Source organism: Mesocricetus auratus, unplaced genomic scaffold (genome assembly GCF_017639785.1).
Source record: "Mesocricetus auratus isolate SY011 unplaced genomic scaffold, BCM_Maur_2.0 Super-Scaffold_100691, whole genome shotgun sequence".
NCBI classification, from domain to species: domain Eukaryota; kingdom Metazoa; phylum Chordata; class Mammalia; order Rodentia; family Cricetidae; genus Mesocricetus; species Mesocricetus auratus.
The window spans coordinates 45,746,266-45,763,675 of record NW_024429267.1 but is presented as its reverse complement, the minus strand read 5'-3'; the positions used below and the strand labels follow the sequence as shown (position 1 = coordinate 45,763,675).

The following is a 17,410-nucleotide window of genomic DNA, read 5'->3' as shown; positions in this document are numbered from 1 at the left end:
AGGCAGAGGCAGGCGGATCTCGGTGATTTAGAGGCCAGCCTGGTCTACAGAGCGAGTTCCAGGACAGCCTCCAAAACAATGCAGAGAAACCCTGTCTCGAAAAAAAAAAAAAATCCTAGGACCCTTAGGTCCGTCCCGCATGCCTGGCAGTCTTTCAGGCCTGTGTTTCAAATGTGGAGATTAGAGAATGGAGGCGAGGGCTGGCCTGATGCCACAGACAAAGCTCTCCCTCTCTTGGAAGTTACCACCAACATGGCGGTTACATGGACAGGCATTTCCTCAGATCTCTGGGAGAAGGTGCCTGGCAGCCATCAGTGTCCTAAGGCTGGGCTGGGAGATTCTGCAGGTGGTGAAAAAGGCCTCGGCGCTCTGTTTACCCTGGCAGGGGTCCAGGTCCAGCAACAACAAACAGTCACCCTTCCCCCGGCTCAGCCATGACTGGCTTTGCCCAGGGACCCCTCATCGCACTAGCTTCCGATTGTTCCACGGCAGTGCAGTTTCTGTCCTGCTCAGTTTGGATGGAGGACCCCCAATCCTCACATGCTGAAAACCTTGAGGCTGGCCTGGGCCCTCAGGAACTGCCAGTTGGTGCCATTACCCCTTGACAAATATCCCCCATGAGTATCCAAGGTGCTTCCGTCTCACACCGTCTGGTCCTCCCCTCCGGAGGGCTGGGATTGCCGGCAGGGCCACCCCAGTCTTGTGCTGTTTTGGGAGGGGCTCCAATGGCTCTTCGTGACACGGTAAGCTCTGGTCTGACAATTACGTCAACCTCAGTTAAGGATGAAAAGCTTTCCCTTGTCATCTAGCTACCAGAAATGCAGGCTTGATTTTTGGGGGGTTGTCAACAAGTCAGTGCTGTTTTGTTTAGTTTCCCGGCTTGCTGGCCCTCCTAGCCAGCATCTAGTCCTGAATTCATGGCTTACAGCTTTCTCTTCTCTTTGGCATGAGGGAAAGACAGCCATTTCCTTATGTTACAGAGGGAAACTGAGGCATGCTTGGGCTTGGCTGTGGTGGTGCGGTGAGTCAGCAAGAAGGGAATCCAGGACTTCTAGATTTGAGGAGTCCTGACTCCCAGCCTAGGGCGGAAAGGGGGTGAGACCTGGTTTCTGAAGGTCTCCACAGGATCAGGAAGGAGATATGACATCAGGAGGCAGATATGACAGAGAAGCCCAGCTTGGAAAGGAACAGCAAAGGCCATGGAATTAGTCGGATCAGAGCCAGTGGCTGAGAAGCAAGGGGCGCAGCTGTTCCACACACACCCCCTCTACGGCGAAAGTCAACTCGCCCAGCTCCCTGCCACACCACCTTCCTCTGAGCACCAGAGCTCTAGGTGGGAAGCAGGCAGAGGTGGCAGACTGCCAGGCAAGAATGAGTCCTCCCTGAAGTCCCTTCCTCAAAGTCCTGCCCCGCTCCTGAAGGGCAGGCTGACAGCAGTCACTCAATCTTAGAAACAGAATGGAGAACATGGCCAGGCAAGACCAGAAAAGAGGCAACGCAATCTCTCCTTGCTGTCCCCATGTACCGGCTGTCTCAGCCCATGTCTACTTCAGCCTCAAGGATACCGACCCATTGTGGTGAAGAAGAAAAAAAAAAAAAAAACGGATTCAGACAGTCCCTCTCCCCGCTCCAGTCACCGCTGGCAAGCAAAGGTAGAAAAGGACTCAAGTCTGAAAGTCATCCATTCAAAGCCCCTCACGGAAGTTAAGCCTTGCGGTGTTGCGACTCCTTTCGGTTGAAGATCCCTTGGGGTTTAGAGAGATGTAGGCAGTGTTTCAGGGGTTCAGGGCAGCTACAACCATTACAAAGATCTCTACTTTGACCTGAACCATCGCCCCGATCCTTCATGGCTCAAGCGATTCCTCCCCACCCAGGATCTCCCACCGATAGGCTCCGAGGGCACCGAGGGCACCGACTGCCCCTTAGAGCAAGCTGGCAGGCCCCCGCTCCTCCCCGGCCAGCCCCTCCTCCCCCTGGCAGCCGGGGATTGGCGGGCCGGGGGCGGGCCGGGGGCGGGGCCGGGGCCGGGCACCCTTCATCCCCTGCGGCTGCAGTTGCTGCTGCAGCCCAGCGCTCAGCCTGGAGCAGAGCGGATCTCACTCTCCGGAGCGGAGCGCCGAACGTGCCCACCACGAGGCCAGGTACGGCCGGGGTTATAGAGCCACCAGCCCAGGGGCGCTGAGCGGATCGAGCCCACGGTACCTTCTCCAGTCTCTAGTGGGCTTTGGGCAGCTCTCCTAGTACCCCGAGGCGCGAGCAGGCGCCCCAGCTTTCCAAGAGTCAGAGCCCAGAGCACTCCAGGGCACAGGTTTGCGAGCCTGCCGGTAGGCACCCAGCCCCAAACTTGCGCCAGGGTGCTGGGAGGGGTACCTCGTCGACTCCACTTCTTGGCAGAGCCATACTGGACAGCAGCCCCGGGGTTGGGTCCACAGGACACCTAGTTTGAGGCTCAGGAGACTGTAGACCGACTCCCAGAGTCAGGTCCCACGGGCACCAGCTAGAGGGTGGCCGGGGCAGACGCTGGAGCGCTGCCCCGACGGGCACCCGAGAGGCAGATCCGCTGACTGGCACGCCGGCAATCTGGGTATATTTATCCCGGCCTCGCTGGGCAGAGTTTGAGGGCAGATCGGGCCGGGACGCCTGAGGGGCCCTGGGATCCATGCTGGCCCCAGAGCCAGTGTCATTTGCAGTGGAGCCAGTGGGGTGCGCCTGCTCTGGGTTCCTTTGATTCTTTGGCCTGAGGGCGGGGCGCTATGGGCGCTCCTCTCCACCTGTGGACCTGGCTGGCCCGAGTGTGAGAACTAGCCCGGGGGGGGGGGGGGGGGAGTAAGGGGGGCCAGACTCAGCTTTCATGGGCCCGCCCCTGCTGGATTGGCCCCTCTCATTGGCTACAGCGAATGCGTGCAGTTTATTTACACTAGAGAAGGGGGCCAAGGATGGGGCATGTGGGGATCTGCACCCCCACCGCCGTGAACCTAGACCTGAATCCAGGTCTGCCTTCCCCACAATGCCTTGCGCCCCGAGGAGTACGGTAGAGCAGACGGCCATGCACATTCTTCCTTTAGCCCACCATTCCTGTTCTGTACTTCAAGCGCTTCCCGCCATTGTATTGTCCCTAGAGAGACCCCTGCCACATGGTCTGTGATGGAGGCTTACTTTCCGAAGGGAAGCCAGTCTCTTGGAGCACTCGTTCCGTGCCAGGGGGGTGGGGATGGAAATCTAGATAAACCCAAGGATAATTCTGTTTGGAAGTAGGGAACTCCTGCACAGCCGTGGAAACCTTCCCTAGAAAGCCCCGTGGTGGAAGGGATCCGGAGTGCATGAGGCCATTTTTTTGGAGAGGCTGGAATGAACCAGGAATAGCGATTTCTGACTTTTTGGGTTTGAGTAGGGGACTTTGTCTCCAGGAAGGACAGGACTATGTGTCTCAGAGCTTTGTTCTGCCTGAGTCCACAGGACCTATCTCCTCACTGCCCTCTCAAGCCACCCTGGTGCCTGCCGATTCTTGTCTCAGGCTCCAGACGGCCCGCTGGAAAGAGCTGGTTATTCCTGTAGTTGTGTCACTAGCCTAGAGAGTGGCCCTGGAGCCCCACACAAATGGAGAAACAGGTGCAGTGAAGGCGGGTAGATCATGAACTCTAGACTGGACCCGGAAAAGATATGAAGCTGAACTAAGCATACCCGGGAAGTCTGGGCTGGGTGTGGGTTGAGAGCAAAGCATGCTTGCAAGGAAGTGCCTGCTGGGGAGACTCGGCCTGGGCATTTGTGTGCACAGAAAGCTGGGATGTGATGTCTGGTGTATGCAGTAGTAGGAAGGGGCCCTGAGGGAAGGGGTCCATGCCAGACATCGCCAGGGGCCAGGCGCCACAGTAAACTGGACTGAGGGCTCACAGAGGCCTTTGAAACCATTCCATTCACTCAGTAATGTAGGCTGAGCACCTACTGTGTGTCTTGCTCACAGTGCGGTGGGCGGAAGCGTACGGAAGAGGCGGATCTTTGACTTTGGATGGGAAGACAGGCCCAGGAGGGTAGGGTGGGAGCTAAAGGACCAGGCAGCACTTCTGGGGGCCAAAGGGAAGGACCAGCTGCTGGGGCAGGAGGGGCTTTCCTGCCAGTGGCCTGGAGTTGCTTGGCTTTGGATTTCCGCTCTGCGGGCCACGTCCTGTACACAGCCTCGCAGCCAGCACGTCGGCACCTGTGTGTGGCCACTGACAATAGGAGTCACCCCAGCTGGCCATCTCTTCTGCTTGTCTTTTCCATTATCCAGGTAAATAAGTTTCAGACACCAGCCTCAAGATCTGAGTTTTCTTGTAGAACCTGGCCTTATGACCCTCCTGGGCTTGACGCCCCTGGATAGCATTGCATCTGGCTGGTGGGACATAATCTGAATTTACAGAGAGCTGAAGAGGCAAAAAATTCCCTTATGGACTCCCTTTTCTTTTCTTTCTTTCTTTCTTTTTTTTTTTTTTTAGAGACAGGGTTTCTCTGTGGCTTTGGAGGCTGTCCTGGTACTTGCTATGTAGACCAGGCTGGTCTCGAACTCACAGAGATCCGCCTGCCTCTGCTTCCCGAGTGCTGGGATTAAAGGCGTGCGCCACCAACGCCCGGCTATGGACTCCCTTTTGAGTTCTACCTGGGCATCCTATGGTACCCACTGTACTGACACACACTGTCTCCTTCTGCACACACGGTCCAGGGCTCTCTGTCTTTGTTTATGGTTTTTTGTTTTTTGTTTTTTTTGTTTTTTGGTTTTTCGAGACAGGGTTTCCCCATAGTATTTTGGAGGCTGTCCTGGAACTCGCTTTGTAGACCAGGCTGGCCTCGAACTGACAGAGATCCGCCTGCCTCTGCCTCCCGAGTGATGGGATTAAAGTTTGTGCCACGACACGTGGGGCTCTGCCTTCTGCTGCCATCTCTCTCCATCCCTGCCTTCTGGGCCGACATCTTGTCTCTCACCCCCCACCGTCTCTGTCTCCTTGCCTGAATACCAAGCCGGCTACCTATGGGTGGTTTTTGTTGATCTTTGTTTTCTTTTGTCTGTGATCCTGTATATCCACCCATGTTTCTCTAGCTCTTTGGGCCCCTGTCTGTCTGTCTGGTTGTCTGTCTAGATCAGTACGCATGGGCGCATGTGTGAAATGTGTATGTTTTCTCTTGCATTCTCTCTCTCCAGATCTCTCTCCCCTCTCTCCCTCCCTCTGCCTCAATCCTCCTGACCTAATGCCTCCCCTCCTCCAAGCTGACCCTGCTTAGCCCCCCATCAGGGGCTACAATGAGTCCCAAACTGCCCCAGGCCCTGTGTTCCAGTTTTCCTTGGGGCCAGGAGTCCGGCTGTCCAAATATTTGGCCACCTCCAGGGGATTCCGGGTCGGCCGGGAGGAAGCTGGGCTGGCTGGCGCAGGGTCTCCCCGGCCTCTGGGGGGCCACAGTCACGTGATGTCCTGTCCTCTGCCTCAGCAGGACCTCTGGCCACACGTCCCTCTGAACAAGCTGGCAATGGAGTTGGAGGAGGGGCTGCTGCTGGTTCTGGCCAGCTTGGGGCAGGAGGTTCTGGCTGCAGTCTCTCTTAAGAACCATCCTGAGCCAAGAGGGTCCAAGCTGAGGTGGGAGAGGAGGCCAAGGTGGCTTGTAAGCATCTGCTGGTTGTCTAGGAAATGTCCCCTGTCACAGGAAAGTCTGCCTTCCGGCCCCAGCTGGGCTTCTCAGATCCTCCTAGGTACTTCCGGATAGCCAGAACATCAAGTCAGGCTCCAGATCCCTGGGCCAAGCAGCAGAGGCTGAGGCACTGGGGTGGCTAGTGTGTCAGAGCTCCAGGTGGCACCTGTCCCGGCTCTGTCCGCTGCTGTGCGAGCACCTTGTGCCATCCGTGCCGGTCACACGTGGGTCACACGTTACACTCTCCTGATCTGTGTGGTGATGGCGGGATTCCACTGGTAGGGACAGGACTGGGGTCTTCTACCACCAAACTGTGACGCTGCGGCCTGGGGGACTGACTGTCCTGATAGCCTCCGTCTCCTACAGCGGTAGCATCTCTCAGCAGTCACTGTGCTATGTGTTAGGGACTTAAAGTTCAAATATGTCAGCTGTGTACTGATTCCCAGTAATGTACGCTTTGTCCAAGGTGGAGTCTTCTCTTTAAAATCGGGAGAAGCAGGCCAGCAGAGAGGTAGCTATCTAGAGGTACTCAGTCATAATGGCTAAGCTAGGGAAGCTTTTCCCACCTTGGAAAGCCCAGTCCAGTGACAGGCACGGTGACCCTTCACTCCAAGCAGCCTACTTACTTCTCACCAGGTCTTCCTTGGGCTGAGGCCAAGGCTGCCCAGGCCCATGAAGCCTGGGCTATAACAATGAACTTCACATGACCCCCACACCCCCATCAGGACATATGGCTGCCAGACTGGGAGAGGTAGAGGCCACCTTGTGGCCAGCCCACCCAGGCAAACCCACGTACATCCCTGAGAAACGAGGAGAAGAGCAGGACCTGGGGCTGTGACGTAGACCAGAAAGCCGTGGTTCCCATAGTGGCTGATGCAAGCAGCCAGCCCATCCTGGCCTGGATTCCGGGGCCTAGAAGTCTTTAATTAGCCAAAGTCAACACCTGCCGAGGTGTGTCTGATGAATTCTCACTCTGTGATGCTCGCGTGGGCAGGCGCTGCTTGATGCACCTTCCTGCTGATGCTGCCCCCTCCCCTCCCATCCCCCCGCAGAACAAACAAGAGCAGTGGCCCGAGCCAGGCCAGCGGCTCCCTGCCCAGGCACACACTGCACTCACGACCAACGCGTTCTGCTGACCTGCCCACGGCTCCTTGCTCTCTCTACCTGAGGCTTTACCGTTCTTTGCACACCATGGTCTGCTCTGGAAGGTGAAGCCTCATGGAGCTCCCTCACTCTGTTGTCAGCTTTGGTCTAGCCTCACAGGACCCCTAGATATGAGGGGGCAATGAGGTCCCGGGTGGGGGTGCTTTGTCCCCGCTGCACGGCAGGACTTGTCCAGGCTGGACGACACAGTCCGTGGGACTGGCTCTGCTGCCAGCTTTCCTAACCAGTCTTCTCCCCTGAGTTTACCCTGACTCCCTGACACAAAGGAGAGGAGGAGACGGCCAAGGCGGGTAGGTGCTGTCACAGACGAACTGGCAGCCTTAGAAATATGCGAAGTCAGTCGGGTGGTGGTGGCGCACGCCTTTAATCCCAGCACTCAGGAGGCAGAGGCAGGCAGATCTCTGTGAGTTAAAGGCCAGCCTGGTCTACAGAGTGAGTTCCAGGACAGCCTCCAAAACAATACAGAGAAACCCTGTCTGGAAAAACCAAAAAAAAAGAAACAAAGAAATATCTGAGGTCTCCCTTATAGGGTCAAAGCTAGTTTCCAGTGTGGGGCTCTAGTCCTGAAGCCTGCCTTCACTGAGGTACAGACCCTGACTTAGCCTTTAGGACCCTGGAAGGTTTGTCTTCATTGTACCCTCCCCACCTGCTAATACCACTCCTCAGAGCCTATGTCTATGCTGTGCCCTCTGCCTAAAGCTCTCTTCTTTATTTTACGCCTTGGAGCTTCTATTGGAAATTTAGTCCCGGCTATACCACCTCCTCCAGGAAGCCTTCCTTGATAACTCTATCCCCTAACCTTTCCCCCCCCCCCACTGGCATTTATGCATGTCTGGGAAAGACTCTACCACTTATCTATATCCCTAGCCTGTCTCCCCTTAAAGTCCCAAAGAATGTGTTTCACATCCAATTGTAGCAGGACATTTAGAGTAGTGGTTGCTGGGAGAAGTAATGGAACATGGAAGAGTGTTACCTCTACCAGAATAGAGATCACTTAAGGACGAATATTCAACATCCTTCCTGGGATCTCAGGGCAGCCTGAGACCCAGCAATGACTGCTTAGGAATAATAGCCACCAGGCCCCAAAGACTGTAACCCCACATCCTAAGGGGGCCGGGGGAGCCCAGACCCAGCACCTTAGGTACCTCCTGTAGCCATTCCATGGACTTAGTCTCCCTGGAGGCAGTGCCAGGCTGCTTGGTACCCTGATGACAGAATAGAGCAGAGTCCTGTGCACACCAGCCCAGGCAAGCCCTGGGGGCCTCTGTCATTATGGCGGAAACGGTTGCCTGGCCAGACTGCTGACACAGCACACTCCAAAGGCTTGTCCCAGCTTGCCCGGGGTGGGAACCCAGCACGGGCAACCCACTAAGTGCCAGGGGGTGCTCTGGAGGGATTTCGGAGACCTGGCAGTGGTACCTTCCACCTAGGTGAGATCCTGGGAGGGATGTTGATGCCAGGGATCAGCCAGGGGCAGCCTAGGGAGTGATGGATGGTGTAGGAAAGAGATTCCAAGAAGAGAGGTTCACACTGACAGGGTCCTGAGTGGGCTGGAAGGGTAAGGGGCTCAAAACCAGCAACCAGGGAGACGGAGGTAAATAATGGTGCCAGGTGCAGAGTGCCCAGGGCTGAGGGATTCGAGGTCTGAGCTCTGGGTCAAAGCAGTGAGTGAGGTACTCTGTGGATGTAGGGAGGCAGGTGTCTACACGGTGCAGGAGCCCTGTAGGTCAATCCTGAGTGCTTGTTTGCGCTTCTTGTAGCTTCCCACTTCAAAGCCAACCTGAGACCATTAGGCATACCCTGCTATGCCTCAGGCCCAGGCTCTGGCTACCCTGTCTGGCACAGACACCTTTTTCTGGACTCCACGCTGGCTCAGCCCCCCTGCTGGCCACTCCGGCCTTTAGGCTGTCCTGACAGGGCCTGGTTCACTTTGCCCAGACATCTTCTGGGCACGGCAGGTAACCCTTGGTCCCAGTGAGTTGTCTGGGCAGTGCTCAGTGGAGAGTGGGGAAGCTGGATCTTCTGCAGCCCCGTTGAGCCAAGCCCAGGGAGAAAGAAGGGGCACCCAGCAGTGACCTGGGCTCCTCTTCAGCCAGCCTAGCCCCAGCTCCTGGTCCAGGGAAACGAGGGCTTTCTTTAGAGGATGGCTTGAACAGCAGGCCCCGAGGATTAGGGGCCCCTGGCAAGAGAGGCAATGCTAGAAGGAAGCATGGTCCCGAGGCCAGGGTTGTGAGAAGCATGAAGACCAAGTGGCCCAGAGAACTGTGCCCTAGGACATCCATTTCCTGGAAGGGCCCCTGAGGGCCTTTCACCACAACCAGGCTGGATAGGCCCAGGTGTCCAGCCCCAGCACCGCCTCAGGCCTCCTGGCTCTGGAGGGGGCATCCTCTGCGCCTGCTGTCCACAGAGCCAGCTCTCAGCCCACAGAGGGCCCTTTGTTCTGACTGCCAGCAGAGCCCGCCGGGAACAGGGCCCGCAGCCCTCACCCTCTCCCAAGGCCTCCAGCCATCGGGCAGTGCCATGCTAGGTTGGCCAGGAGGCCCCTGGCACACAGGACCAGCTCAGGAAACTGTGTCCCAGGCCTACTGTGAGGAAGGGGCTTCACTCCAAGACGCACATGCCGGGTAGGGTCGGGACCTAGGACTCAGCATTCGGGGCTATGGGCCCAGATCGCCCAAATGACCCTGGCTTCACAGGTAGAGAAACTGAGGCCCTAACAGCTTGCTTGCTTGGATCGGTCTACATATGGGGACTTGAACTTGTCCTTGTCCCACCAGGGTGTCCTAGGAGTCCAGGTGCCCACACTCTACCCCACACCCCACGGGCAGATCCAAGGAAGAGACAGGTCCCAGGGAGCCCTCGTATGCCTGTCTGTCCCCGGTGCCCCTGTCGGAGATGTACTACGGCCACTGGCTTCGTGTGGGAGGCTAGCCCATGATCTCAAAGCTAACCAGAAGAACTGATCACTCCACAGACTTCTGACTGTGCTGGTGTGAAAGCAGCGCTCCCGGGTGGTCTCTGAGCCATGGAGATACCCCGGCAGACAGAGATGGTGGAGCTGGTACCCAACGGCAAACACCTGGAGGGGCTTCTGCCAGTGGGCGTGTCCACAACAGACACACAGAGGTAAGTGGAAAAGGGGCTTGGGGCAGGGGTATGGGACACAGGGGCGGAGCTGAGTCGCATGTGCTGGCCTCCTCCTGCAGGGCTGAAGACCCCCAACACTGTGCAGAAGGCAAGGGCTTCCTTCAGAAAGGCTCCAGCAAGCAGCCGCATTTCACCGACGTGAGCTGGGCAGCGTGAGGGGCTTGGGGGACGGTGGGGAGGTTGGACACAGGGATGATGTGCTCTGGGGGAGGCCATGAGGGAGGACACCACCAGTGCCCCACCTTTTCCTGATTCCCCATGTTTCCCCACCCCACTTCGGTACCTGCAGTTCGAGGGGAAGACATCGTTTGGGATGTCCGTGTTCAACCTCAGCAACGCCATCATGGGCAGTGGCATCCTAGGGCTCGCCTACGCCATGGCCAATACTGGCATCATCCTTTTCCTGTAAGTGCCTCTGCAAACAGCGGCCAGCCATGACCTCCCAGGACCTTACAGCTCGCTATCCAGTGGGTGGGCACGTCCTACTCTGCACCCAGTTCACTGCTGCAAAAACACCCACAGCCAGACAAACACACCTCACTGTTCTTCAAAGCCACAAGGCCAGCCCTACAGGCCTGAGTCTGTTCTACTGCGTTTACACATGATGGCTGAACCCTTGTGGCCAGGCCTTGTGTGGCTACACGTGTCCTTGATTTGGTGGCTCTGCCCTGAAGCCTGAATGGAAAACATGTTTGTCCCAAAGGCTCAAGAAAAGAAGGTGCTCAGACACCACAGGGCACCCTTGACCCAGAGGGCCCCCAGAGGGTCAAAGAGAGTAGTGTTCATGTCTCTGGAGTCTCCTGACTTGCACCCGCTCCTCAGACATTGACATCACAGACTCCTTCCTCCCAGCCTCCTTGAGCTCATCACTCCCTGCCAGCCAACCTCTAACGGCTCGTTTTCCTCCATGTTCTTCAGGTTCCTTCTGACAGCTGTTGCCCTGCTGTCTAGCTACTCCATCCACCTGCTCCTCAAGTCTTCAGGCATCGTGGGTGAGCCTCTTGCAGGCCTCCAGAGGGACAGGGCTGAGGTGAATTGGGGGAACCCCCCCCCACTATCCTGACATCCGGTTTCTACAGGCATCCGCGCCTATGAGCAGCTGGGCTACCGTGCCTTTGGGACTCCAGGGAAGCTGGCAGCAGCCCTGGCCATCACGCTGCAGAACATTGGAGGTGAGACTGGTGGTGGGGGCAGTGGGATCCAGGAAGGCTGGCTGGGTCAGTTGAGCTCACAGCTGTTCCCCTGCCTCCACTCCCAGCCATGTCCAGCTACCTATACATCATCAAGTCTGAGTTGCCTCTTGTCATACAGACCTTTCTGAATCTGGAGAAGCCGACCTCGTGAGTCTGGGGAACAAGGGTGGGAAGCAGTGGGTGCCCAGCTAGCCTCATAGACAAGGCAGAAGCATGGCTGGTGCAGAGCAGGGAACTGCAAACAGAGCCGCATCCGGTCCTGTTTGTGTGCGGAACATCCAGGGAAACCCCCAGGAGAGGGCTTTTAGAACTAGGAAGGCTAGGGGCCATGTGACCCAGGCCCCTGCACATGAGCAGAAGGGCCTCAGGCTTAGCTCTAAGCACCTGCTATTCCTGACCATGGGGTCACCCTCCCTCCCTGTCACTACCAAGAGATTAAGCCCAGGGCATGTGGGGGGTGCCTGCTACTTAGCCAGCACCGGCTGGGCGTCAGCCTTGCTTTGTGTTTGAGGGGGAGGGAGGAGAGAGTAGCTCTGCTCCTGACCACCCAGTGCCTGTGAGCAGAGGGGCCGCGTGACTGAGAATGGTTCTGAGAGGCAAGAAAGAATTAGGATTCCGTACCTAGGGGACTTTCCACACGAAATTTGCCTTTGAATTTGCTCTAGAAGAATGGATGGTCCTGGTCCTTTTCCCCTTATCTATACTCCGTGTTCATTTCCAGGAAAGATAAGGGCCAGAATAATACAAGATGCAGGTGCCAAGAAAGGCCACAAGGGCCACAAGCCCCAGAGACCCCCAGGAGAAAGGCCAACCCTTCCTGAGTCAGGTCCTTTCACCCTGCCACCCCCCTCAGGGGCTGAGCCCAGGCCTCTGTGCGTCAGAAGTTGCACTCATAAGGGGACCCACATAAGCTGTGTCCCAGTCCAGCTTACACACTTAGGAGTGTGACAATGAGCCCCCCTTTTTAGAAAAGCTCAGGGAGACAGAGAGTCATGGTTAACTGCTGGTCACAGGACACAATGTAGCATCACTGGTGTCCGGACAGGGAAGTGCAGGAGGTCCCACTCCAGGCTGAGGAGGCTGTGACTGGCTTCCCACTCTTACTCCTTCAGGGTGTGGTACATGGATGGCAACTACCTTGTGATCCTGGTATCTGTCACCATCATTCTGCCCCTAGCACTAATGCGGCAGCTTGGTGAGTCAACGGGGTCAGCCGTAGAGGGGTGTGGAGGGACACATGATGGCTGAACCCTTGTGGCCATCTTCATGTTGTGAAGGAAGCCTCACAGTTCCCTCCTTGGCAGGCTACCTAGGCTACTCCAGTGGCTTCTCTCTCAGCTGCATGGTGTTCTTCTTGATCGCAGTGAGCCACCCTCCATGTTGGTCAGGAAAGAGCAGTGGCCCAAGGGAGTCCAGGGCCGGGGGCGGGGCCTGGGCGGGGCCGGGGGCGGGGCAGGACCCTGGGGAAGCCAGAGTGAGAGAGCAGCTCTTCTAGCCTTGAATGTAGTAGCTTCACAGCGACTTTGTAGGCACTGACACGCTCGCCCTCCCCCATGCCAGGTTATCTACAAGAAGTTCCAAGTCCCCTGCCCCTTGGCGCACAACTTGGCCAATGCCACAGGCAACTTCAGCCACACGGTGGCACTGGAGAAGGCACAGCTACAGGACGAGCCTGAGGCTGCAGCCTTCTGTACCCCGAGCTACTTCACACTCAACTCACAGGTTCCAGCAGGCCAAGCCAGGCCGGGGCAGTGGGGGAGGGCCTCGGGGGGAGGGCTGTCCTGACGCAGCTCTGTGTGTCTCCAGACGGCGTACACCATCCCCATCATGGCCTTCGCCTTCGTCTGCCACCCTGAGGTGCTGCCCATATACACAGAGCTCAAGGAGTAGGTGTCTGTGGCTGGGAGAGGGGCGGTGGCGGCCCTGATGGTCTGCAGAGAGTGGGTGCGGCCTTGGATATGTGTCTGCAGGGGGAGGAGATGACACCCAGGTCACCAGACCAAAGATCTCCATGTTGATAAGTGTGGGCATTAGGATCCGGGCAGTGGTGTTTAGGCCTTTAATGCCAGCACTGGGGAGGCAGAGGTAAGCGGATCTCTGTGAGTTCGAGACCAGCCTGGTCTACAGAGCGAGTTACAGTACAGCCTCCAAAACAATACAGAGAAACCCTGTCTGGAAAAACCAAAAAAAAAAGAGTAGTAGGGGCAAGAAGGAGACTTTCTCACTGCTGGAGAGAAAGTGGTACCAGAGAGACCCTCAGGTCTCGGGTATATACAGGGTGGCTCAGCTTGTCACCAACCCCCCCTTACGTCTGCAGCCCCTCCAAGAAGAAGATGCAACACATCTCCAACCTGTCCATTGCTGTCATGTATGTCATGTACTTCCTGGCTGCCCTCTTCGGCTACCTCACCTTCTATGGTATGGCTGGATCCGCATGGGTGGGATCAGAGGCCAGGCTGGGAGGCAAGGGCTGGTCAGTGGCCGTAGCGCCCTGAATACTGTGGGCACTCACTAGATGTGTGATGCCTGACTGTGTCCTGCAGCTGTGGAGGTGAGTCTGAGTGCCACTCCCCACAGCGTCAGGGTCCACCGCCCCCTGGCCTGCTGACCACCCTCCCTGCCTGCCGCAGACGGGGTGGAGTCGGAGCTGCTGCACACCTACAGCAAAGTGGACCCATTTGATGTGCTGATCTTGTGTGTGCGGGTGGCCGTGCTAATAGCAGTCACACTTACTGTTCCCATCGTCTTGTTCCCGGTGAGCCAGCGGGCAGGCGGCGGGGCTGCTGCAAGGGAGGGTCTGAGGGGGGCCGCCGGACTGACGGCCCCTCCCATCTGCCCAGGTACGACGCGCCATCCAGCAGATGCTGTTTCAGAACCAGGAGTTCAGCTGGTTGCGGCACGTGCTCATCGCCACCGGTCTGCTTACTTGCATCAACCTGCTGGTTATCTTTGCCCCCAACATCTTGGGCATCTTTGGAATCATTGGTGAGAGTCTGGCCCCACTGTACAAGTGGGATAGTGTCCCAGGGAATCTCACTTCTGCACATCCTGGTAGACACACCTACATTTAAGCCACAGTTGTCCACTGTGGACATGGGTTAGCCTCCAACCTGAACTCTTGTTCTTAAGGCTATTGTAATCCATTTTGAAGACTCAAAACCACTGAGTCAATCCTCTTTAACAGAGGATGGGATGGACTCTAGGACCAAAGTCTTCACAAAGGACCTGGCATGGTTGTATGTACCTGTAATCTTAGCTTGAGAATCAATTGAGTCCAGGTATTCGCGCCTCAAGTCTGGGCCAATATCCCCAGCATTGAGAAGGTGGAGGCAAGAAAACCAAGAGTCCAAGGTCACTCTTAGCTATATAGTTGGAGGCTATCCTGGGATAGCCTTGTCCCCAGACAAACCAACCAACCAACCAACCAACAAACAGGGTTATTCTGGCTCATACTTTTACATGCTCCAGCTGTGACTGACCGGTGCTGACTGGCTTGAGGGCTGTAATGGGATAATATACATCATGATGTAAACTGCTTATCCACGGCCAAGAACTAAAGGGAACAGGAGTTCCCTTAAGAGACTCATACCCAAGGACTTCCCACAGGTTCCACCTCTTAAAGGTTTGCCCTTCCAAACAGCACCAACCTAGAGACCCCACCATCAAACACTTGGGCCTTCTGAGAGCATTCGAGATCCAAATGATAACAACCCCTGTTAGGAGGCCAGGCCCGGGCTGGAGAGATGGCTCAGAGGTTAAGAGCACTGGCTGCTCTTCCAGAGGCCCTGAGTTCAATTCCCAGCAACCACATGGTGGCTCACAACCATCTGTAATGAGATCTGGTGCCCTCTTCTGGCCTGCAGGCATACATGCAGACAGAACACTGTATACATGATAAATAAATAAATCTTAAAAAAAAAAAAAAAAGAGGCCAGGCCCCTGAAGGCTTTAATGTGTAATAAGTTTCTTTTCTTCATCGTTAGCTCCACTCACGCACATTTTCCTGACCCGCCAACGCCATCAGCCTTGCTGCCTGGTGGATAGAGGACATGGGGAAAGGTTGGTGGGCTCCCCTAGAATCAGGCAGAGCTCTCACAACACAGAGTGCAATCCCCCAATAAAGAAGGCTTCATCTCACTGCGAGTGCACCTCAGACCTTGGCCGACAGGCGACCGAGCCAGCTGTTGCTATGCTGTTTTTGTCAGGTGCCACATCCGCTCCGTGCCTCATCTTCATCTTCCCCGCCATCTTCTACTTCCGAATCATGCCTACAGAGAAGGAGCCTGCAAGATCCGTCCCCAAAATCCTGGTACGAGGGGCCTGGGAGCCGGTGGATGAGGGCAGGGCTGAGGGAACTGTCCGTGTCATCTCAGGCCTGTCATTTCTGACCTCCACAGGCCCTGTGCTTCGCTGCGGTTGGCTTCTTGCTGATGACCATGAGCTTGAGTTTCATCATCATCGACTGGGTCTCGGGGACCAGCCAGCATGGAGGACACCATTAGGATGGCTCCCATCTTGCTCTGTCTATTCATCCTAGCGCCCCGGCCCTCACTCTCCAGCCCCTGCTCCCAGCCAGGGGCTCAGTAAGGGGAGAAAGACACTGTAAATACTACAGCATTTGGCTCCACCCATATCCTCTCCGGTGGAAGGTTTTTTTGTTGAAGAGCCAGGACCAAGGCCCTCGGACCACCCCCCTGCTGGGCTCCAGAGCTGCAGGGGCTTCCTGAGCTAGGAACAGGGTGGGGCTCCTGCCTCAGATCCCACCGAAACCCCCCATCCTGCTCCCACAGCTGTGTACACTGAGGCCCAGCAGTCACCTCCTGAGGTCACTCAGAGCCAGAACCCAGGCCTGAAGACATCCCCCAGGCCTGCCAGGAAGCCATAGTCTACACCCAGAGGCCTCATCTCCCCCAGCCTGCTGACCTCCCAGGCCCTTCTCCAACACTTGGACCCGAGATCTAGGATTCTCTTGTCCTCTTCTTATGTCTCCTTTGTAGGAGGAGACCCTATCCTACCCCATATCTGGGGCTGGTGTGCACCACAAGGGATCCCTGCTGTAGACCTTCACCAGTTCTGGGGAGCTGGGGAGGCTGGGACTCCCACACCTCAAGCGTGGGCCATGACTTACATTCCACTACCAGTAGAAGGGAGGCTGGGCCCAGAATATCCTGCCCTTAGGAGTCAAAGACCCCAGGAGCCAGACCAGCACAGAAGTGGGGAGGTTGGCCTTTTATAAATATTATACATAAGACCGATTGTGTTTTGTATTCTTGGTCTCCGTAGTCCTCAGGGTTCTGGAAAACAGGGTAGGGGTCAGTAAGGGTATGAATGGCGCTGGGGTTCTCCTGTCTGCCTGCATGTGAGTCGGGACTAAGCAAGACCCCCTACTCCCACCCCACCTCCTGTCTCTCAGACCAACCAGAGGCATGCTCAGACCCAGCTCTGGGCCCCGGCCAAGTTCAGCACAGACCTGCTTTCTCACGGGATGAGGTGGGGAGGAATTAATGAGGCCCCAGGAAGTGGGACAGAGAGGAGCTTGCGGAAGGAGGCAACGTGAGGTGCATCTCCAGCAGCTCCACACAGGGGCTGAGCCTTGCAGGAGCCTCGGGGAGGGGTCCCTGCAGCCCACCAGCTCCCAGGCTGCTCGTCAACCCTGTGTCAGTTCCTTGAAGCTGGAGACAAAACTTCCCTTGCATCCCTTCCTATTGACAATAAACACCTCTATGAATAAAGGCAGGGTAGAGACTCAGTGGAGTCGGTAGCCCTGCATGGCTAAGGGAGAGGGAAGTTCAAGGCCAGGCAGGGACTTCAAGGAGGCCAGGCAGCCCCAGGTATCCTGGCCCAAGTGGGACTTGGAAGTGGCCCTCTGAAATGGACAGGACTGAGTCAGCTACAGCCCTGAGGGATGTTAGTGCCCAGGCCTTGGCACCAAACCCTCATTAGGAAAAAAGACCCTGCACCAGCCTAGGCCACTGGTGAAAGGACAGCAAGAAAAATCCAGTTTGAACTCGAAGGCAACTGCCAGCTTGGGAAACCCTGAAGAAAGAACTTCAAGCTGGTAGCTGCTTGGACCATAGCCATGCCAGCTAGCAGAGGGGCTTCCTGAGTGCCACCCGTCTAGGTGCCTGACTTCAGCCAGGAGCCCCATGGCTTCAAGAAAAAATCTGGATACTAGCCTAGCGTTAGATGCAACCTAAGGTACACTGTCAGGAGGAACTGTTCACTGGAGGGTCACCGGGCGCTTCTCCATT

At 56.5% G+C, this 17,410-nt stretch overlaps 1 protein-coding gene across 1 annotated transcript; it reads left to right on the top strand.

The window, feature by feature from the left end:
• The first annotated feature begins 2,021 nt into the window (after positions 1 to 2,021).
• Positions 2,022 to 16,408, top strand: Slc38a3 (solute carrier family 38 member 3). Its single transcript, XM_013117063.3, has 16 exons — positions 2,022 to 2,141; positions 9,794 to 9,945; positions 10,026 to 10,104; positions 10,256 to 10,371; positions 10,885 to 10,958; positions 11,046 to 11,138; positions 11,225 to 11,306; positions 12,272 to 12,354; positions 12,464 to 12,522; positions 12,720 to 12,881; positions 12,966 to 13,045; positions 13,477 to 13,577; positions 13,790 to 13,914; positions 14,000 to 14,144; positions 15,365 to 15,468; positions 15,557 to 16,408. Exons 2-16 carry the CDS (start codon positions 9,845 to 9,847, stop codon positions 15,659 to 15,661), a joined length of 1,509 nt encoding a protein of 502 aa, XP_012972517.1. The 5' UTR covers positions 2,022 to 2,141; positions 9,794 to 9,844; the 3' UTR covers positions 15,662 to 16,408.
• The last annotated feature ends 1,002 nt before the right edge of the window (positions 16,409 to 17,410 follow it).

Coding starts and splice junctions, on each gene's coding strand:
- Slc38a3 (XM_013117063.3), top strand. CDS start 9,845: ATGGAGATACCCCGGCAGACAGAGATGGTGGAGCTGGTACCCAACGGC. Junction 9,946..10,025: donor TCCACAACAGACACACAGAG/GTAAGTGGAAAA, acceptor CTCCTCCTGCAG/GGCTGAAGACCCCCAACACT. Junction 11,307..12,271: donor AATCTGGAGAAGCCGACCTC/GTGAGTCTGGGG, acceptor TTACTCCTTCAG/GGTGTGGTACATGGATGGCA.